The 5,962-nt window shown below is 35.8% G+C and overlaps 1 protein-coding gene across 2 annotated transcripts; it reads left to right on the top strand.

Moving 5' to 3' along the window:
• Nucleotides 1-255: 255 nt before the first annotated feature.
• LOC126583825 (auxin-responsive protein IAA26-like) lies at nucleotides 256-3,360 on the top strand. 2 transcript variants are annotated; one of them, XM_050248347.1, is made up of 6 exons: nucleotides 256-568; nucleotides 667-1,217; nucleotides 1,822-2,099; nucleotides 2,382-2,529; nucleotides 2,829-2,893; nucleotides 3,008-3,360. In XM_050248347.1, exons 2-6 carry the CDS (start codon nucleotides 763-765, stop codon nucleotides 3,037-3,039), a joined length of 978 nt encoding a protein of 325 aa, XP_050104304.1. In that variant the 5' UTR covers nucleotides 256-568; nucleotides 667-762; the 3' UTR covers nucleotides 3,040-3,360. The 2 variants fall into 2 exon arrangements, with proteins under 2 accessions (XP_050104304.1, XP_050104303.1); XM_050248346.1 differs by having other exon boundaries at nucleotides 662-1,217.
• The last annotated feature ends 2,602 nt before the right edge of the window (nucleotides 3,361-5,962 follow it).

Raw genomic sequence — 5,962 nt, 5'->3', positions numbered from 1 at the left:
TAAGTGTGATCAGAATATGAAATGATACATCACGTGTCATTATGTAAATAGTGAGATATATGCGTTAAAAAAGTTAATAACTTAAAAAGTAAAATTTCTCATCACTTATATAAAAACACATAATCTACCATCTATGTTCCGGTAATAAAGAAAGTATTTTTCATCTTTTTTCGTTTTGGTTTTCATTTTTTTATTTGTAAATAGATAACGCTAGCGAGACTGCTTTGTAAAATCTTCTCACAACAATTACTCATAAAACCCACGAGTCCCAAAAGTAGAGAGAGGGAGAGGGAAAAAAGAAAAGGAGAGAGAGAACCCACTAAAAAGCCTGCATCAAATTTAAAAGAAAAAAAAAAACCCATATACATCAATCCCTACCCTATTTTAGCTCCCCTATCCCTTTTGTGTTTTTGGGTTTCTAACCCTTGTGAGGTTTTGGTTTTTCCTTTGTGCTTGTTTCTTCAAGATATTTTGATATCAAAGGTGTGTGTGAGACCAAGTGAGCAATTTGAGTACATGAGGATGTTGGCCTTCAAAGTTATGAGCTTTGGCTAAAGAAATTCGTAAGGTAAACCCCTTTCTCCCCTTTCGTCCCTTTTTCTTCTTTTTTATGCCAAGCTTGTTAATCTCCTCTAACTTTTCTGTTCCTTCCATTTCTCAGTGCAGTTCCTCCAATCTGTACATCTGGTGTCTGAAAGTACAAGGGGAGGAAAAAAATTTGATTCTTTCACTTGGGTCATCCCAACAACTGAGTCTTTAGATATGGCCACTGAGATGGAGGGATGTACAAGGAAGGAGAAGGAGGCATGTCCACAACTGCTAGATTTGATTCCAAGAGAGAGAGACTGGCTTGTGAGCAGATATATTGAGAGAAGCAGCGGCCATGGAAGCTCCTCCTCAGAGGAGAAGAAGCTTGAGCTTAGGCTTGGCCCTCCAGGTCAAGACTGGTCAATGAAAAGAGAAAGAGATGAGAAGTCTCAGTCCCTTCTCTCTCTTGCATACTTTTCTTCCCCCATGTCCTCCAACCAAACCCAGAAATTTATTTCTTCTTACCAGCAGCAGGCAAAAGTTGCATCTTTTCTTCACCTACCTGTCACCCCCAATAAAGCGTCACAGCCCTGGTGCACTAAAGCAGTAGACTTGCAGAATGCAGAAAATAAAGGGTTTTCACCAGCCCCTGCAAATACAGCTGTGCTCCCCAACACCTCTCAGAAAAGGTAATCGAGCTTTTTCTACTTTCTTGTGTAATATTATTATTATTTTAATTTCTTCAGACAGGATATTCACTCACAGGTTCTCATTGCTAGGAGCTAGACTAGACAAAGTTGTGGTCCATGCATAATTTTTCTTTTTTTTTTTAAAATTAATTTTCCATTTTTGTGAAAGTGTCAAATTATTTTCCTTTTTCTGTAATTTTTCCTGTGAGTCTGTGACACAGAAGTTATCATTGCTTTTTGCTGCTTTTATCATAATCAAGCTTGTTTTTCATTTTTGGTCTGCCCAAGCATACCATCTGTCCTTCCATTTTCATGCATGGTTTTGGTTTCTCTGTCATTGTTTCTTAATTATCTCTTACAGTGTTACATTATTCTTTAGTTCTTAATGTCTTTTATTTCAATTAAAAAATTTATTATATGCAAATTTACAAGTTCTTTCGTATTTCTGTATGATTTAATTTTTATTTGTGCCCTGAAAACATTTACAATATTTTTTCCTCATGTTTTGTATGAATTTATGTATAATATTTTGTATGAATTAATTTGTGCTAATTATTTCTCTTTTGATATTCCAAAAAAAAAAAAAAAAACTTTAAAAAAACAGAACTGCTCCTGCTCCAGTTGTGGGTTGGCCTCCAATTCGATCATTTAGGAAGAATCTTGCAAGCAACAAAGGCTCATCAAAACCAGCAGTCGAATCCGAAAATGTTGTCCAAATCAAAGATCCTAATGGTAAATCAGTTGAAACCAGCGGAAAGGGTCTGTTTGTGAAAATTAACATGGATGGAGTCCCCATTGGAAGAAAAGTGGACCTCGGTGCTTATGACAGCTACCAAAAGCTCTCCTCCGCTGTCGATGAACTCTTCCGTGGCCTTCTCGCCGGTAATTATCACTGTATCTTCACTAGTTAATTACTTTAGTAGCCATATTGTGAATTTACTTTTTAAAAATTATTCTTAGCATTTTTAGTTCAGAGTGTATGATTTAGATCAGTGTCTACTTCATATGGTCAAAATTAATCCCTTTTTTATCAACACAAATGTTATAATGTTTTGGTTTTTTACAGCAATTTGTTTGATGGGGTTTTCGGATTCTTTGTCATGAAAATACATCCTTTGTTCTTATATATAATTGTGTTTGTCGTTTGCGCGATCTTATGTTTAGCTCAAAGAGAATCCTGTAATGGTGGAACCAAGAACAAGCAAGAGGAAGAGAAAGAAATCACAGGCTTATTGGATGGAAGTGGAGAATACACCCTTGTTTATGAAGATAATGAAGGAGACAGGATGCTTGTTGGGGATGTCCCATGGCAGTAAGCATCTTATCATCTCTGTGGATCTGATGCAAATTTTAGATTATTATTCCTTCACTCGCCGATATGATTTCAGTTTTTATCTCCCATTTATCAAATCATGCAGCATTAGATTCCTAATCTTTAAACAATATATATATGCTTCTCTTTTTTATCCATAAAAATCATCCTACTGTTTTCGTTTGTTGTTTCTTAATGTAGTGATTCCCGCAACTCAATACAACGGCGTCGTATTGTGTCCTTTTGCACCTGAGATTAAACAATGTTGTGTAATTTGCTCCTTGATCTTTGATTTGCAGCATGTTTTTGTCTACTGTGAAGAGGCTGCGTGTGCTGAAGAGCTCTGAACTTTCTGCACTTCGTCGTAAGTTCGATGTTTAATCATTACATAGACAAACCTGTCTTTATTAATTAATTTAGCATTTGGTCCTGCATCCTTGTAGAGATTATGATTAAACTAACTGTGATTTGTTTTCAGTTCGTAGCAGCAAAGATAAGATGGCACTTTGAATCTGCATTGAACTGAAGAAAGAGGAATTTTAATCTCAAGAATCCACCATGGAAGTTTGTATTTTGTAGTACACTTGTTTTGTGTGACTTATCTGAAATTTTGCTTTTGTAATTTCCCTGTCAAAAAAAGGAAGAGAGAAAAGGAAGGAAAATTAAGAGTTAGCTGAGTGATGTGTGTGGAGATGTATGGTTTTGTAATTTGGCTGAAAATCCTGTTTATTTTTCTTGGCTCTTGTAGAAAAAAGTGAAGCAAATAATGTGTTTTGGGTGGTACGTCACTTAATACATTATGATTCTAGTAATTATGTTACGTTGATTCAATTGAGTGTCACATTACTTATTATATTATAATTGTGTTATGTTGATTCAATCGAGTGCCAGTCGAATTCACGATTGTGTATTACTTGGTCAAGAACATTATGCCAAACCACCTACCTAATTCCTACAAACAAAACTATCCATCTCATGGACCCAAATGAGAAATTTTTTTAGAGTGCCGGAAGCACGGCTTAGGACACTATATGTAATAGTACAACTGGTTGGAAATTTATTTTTCAAATTTTCAAATTAATTTTACTATAACACTTGATGTACTAGATCGTGATCCCAGCATACCGAAAAATCTCTTGAGTCAGACAAGTGTAATTTTGTTTGTTTATTTCTTTCCTTTAAAGTCATTTATGAAGTTTGACTGCACGCAAAGGTTGATTAGAAAGTCATAAACATCTAATTTTAACCATATGTTGTCAATTATGCTAACATACTAAGCGAACTGGGGCTTGAAATCTGGCCAAAATAGAAAGACAAAGAAGTAAAAAGTAAGAAGACTTGGATTCCATGTAGTAATCATAGGAGTTGAAGATGACCATGTAGTTTGGGAAGAATTTTGAGTTGGGACCTTTTTGCCACGTAGGCCGGTCATTTACTAACCTGTGAACTTTGTGTTACGTCCAAAGTTAAGTAGGTATTGAAATCTGGCCAAAATAGAAAGACAAAGAAGTAAAAAGTTAAGGAGACTTGGATTCCATGTAGTAATCATAGGAGTTGAAGATGACCATCTGGTTAAGGGAGAATTTTGAGTTGGGACCTTCTTGCCACGTAGTAGGTATATAACTTGTGTTGATCGGTCGTTTGATAACTTGTGAACTTTGTGTTATGTCCAAAGTTAAGTAGGTCTTGAAATATGGCCAAAATAGAAAGACAAAGAAGTAAAAAGTGAGGAGACTTGGATTCCATGTAGTAATCATAGCAGTTGAAGATGACCATGTAGTTTGGGGAGGATTTATTTGGGACCTTCTTGCCACGTAGTAGGTATGTAACTTGTGTTGGCCGCTTGTTTAATAGCTTGTGAACTTTGTGTTACGTTCAAAGTTAAGTAGATCTTGAAATCTGGCCAAAACAGAAAGACAAAGAAGTAAAAAGTAAGGAGACTTGGATTTCATGTAGTAATCATAGAAGTTGAAGATGACAATGACAATGTAGTTTGGGGAGAATTTTGAGTTGGGAACTTCTTGCCACGTAGTAGGTACATAACTTGTGTTGGCCAGTCGTTTAATAACTTGTGATCTTTGTGTTACGTTCAAAGTTAAGTAGCTATTGAGTTCAACTGACATTAAATGAATAGGTTATAATTGTTATCAGAATATAACTTTGTTACAATTAATGGCTCCCCATTTATAATACATGTTATATTTTTAACCATACTTATCACTCAACCTATCACGTAACATGACGTGACACTCAAGTTTTTTCTAGTAGATTGGGCGTAAGCACTGAGCCCCTAGGTGTATTCAGTGGTAAATGGCAATCATGAATGCCATATTGATTTGCTAACTAATCACTCTCCTACAAAAAGCTATAAGAATGATGGGCTGTAAAGCTTGCTACACTTTCTCTTTTCCTACATTCCATTTGGAGAGATGCCAATTTGTACACTGTTCATTGCATTCAAAATTTCAAAGGGGTCCTTTCGGCTTAGGCCTTGGGACCTTTGGGTAAGAGGGATAAAGTAGAAACATACACCTTATTTCAAAAGAATAGACCCAAAATCTCCAGTCCTCACCAGACATTCGATGTGATGTTCCTAATTCAACACTATCCATTGGGTCATAAATCAGCTATACAAGCGTGGGCGAGTGAGCGTACCGTATTCTTCTGAAGTATCGAGAACCATATTTGACGAATAAGACAGTGATGGCCATTAATACGGCTTAATTGTAGGGTTTAGATTCGTTTGGATATTTGAGGGGTGTCCTAATCAACGTGTGGGGGTATTAGAAAAACTGTCTGGAAGGTGTAAAGGAATGTGGAGGTTTAGGGATAAATGAAGGGTCTTTGTCTGTAGTTGAGAGCTGCCTAACTTTGGGGCGAAAATGAGAATGCCATTATTCCAAAGGTATCCATATTGTGGTCTCCGCTTTTAAGTTAGGTTGAGGATAATGTTCCTATAGTCCACTTTATGTACAAATATTTTGCAAGCTATTGTAAACAAATCCAAAACTTTGCATGCTTACTTCATGTATTAAATTGGTGTTTTGATAGTTACCCATGCGCGTATTTGCGGTTCTCAATGACTGTACATACATATTTTGTTGACCTAAAATTAAACAAACTCTGAGTGAAAATAGATTATTGTCTTTAGAATTTCCTATAATTTACATATTGTGCAGCTAAATGGTTATTCTTTGGGTTTTTTTTCTTTCCTTTTTTGAGAAAACAATATTAGGGGATGAAAGATTTGGGCTAAGTGGTATATAATTGGCAACATAATTGGGTATTTAAACTCATTATTTTTAAAATTATGAGAGCCGAGTATGAGAACTCTCACTTACAAATGTAGTAGAATAAAAGTGACAAAATTACCCTCGAGGCACACGGTGATTCCCACGCGCATGTAACAGATAATAACGGCTCAATCAAGGAA

The sequence above is a fragment of the Malus sylvestris genome, chromosome 9, assembly GCF_916048215.2.
Source record: "Malus sylvestris chromosome 9, drMalSylv7.2, whole genome shotgun sequence".
NCBI classification, from domain to species: Eukaryota; Viridiplantae; Streptophyta; class Magnoliopsida; order Rosales; family Rosaceae; genus Malus; species Malus sylvestris.
This window is presented reverse-complemented; position numbering and strand designations above follow the sequence as displayed.

Excerpts from the sequence above, each read along its gene's own strand:
- LOC126583825 (XM_050248347.1), top strand. The coding sequence starts at position 763 with ATGGCCACTGAGATGGAGGGATGTACAAGGAAGGAGAAGGAGGCATGT. Across the intron at positions 2,100-2,381 it reads CTTCCGTGGCCTTCTCGCCG|CTCAAAGAGAATCCTGTAAT; the intron begins GTAATTATCACT and ends TCTTATGTTTAG. Across the intron at positions 2,530-2,828 it reads GTTGGGGATGTCCCATGGCA|CATGTTTTTGTCTACTGTGA; the intron begins GTAAGCATCTTA and ends TTTGATTTGCAG.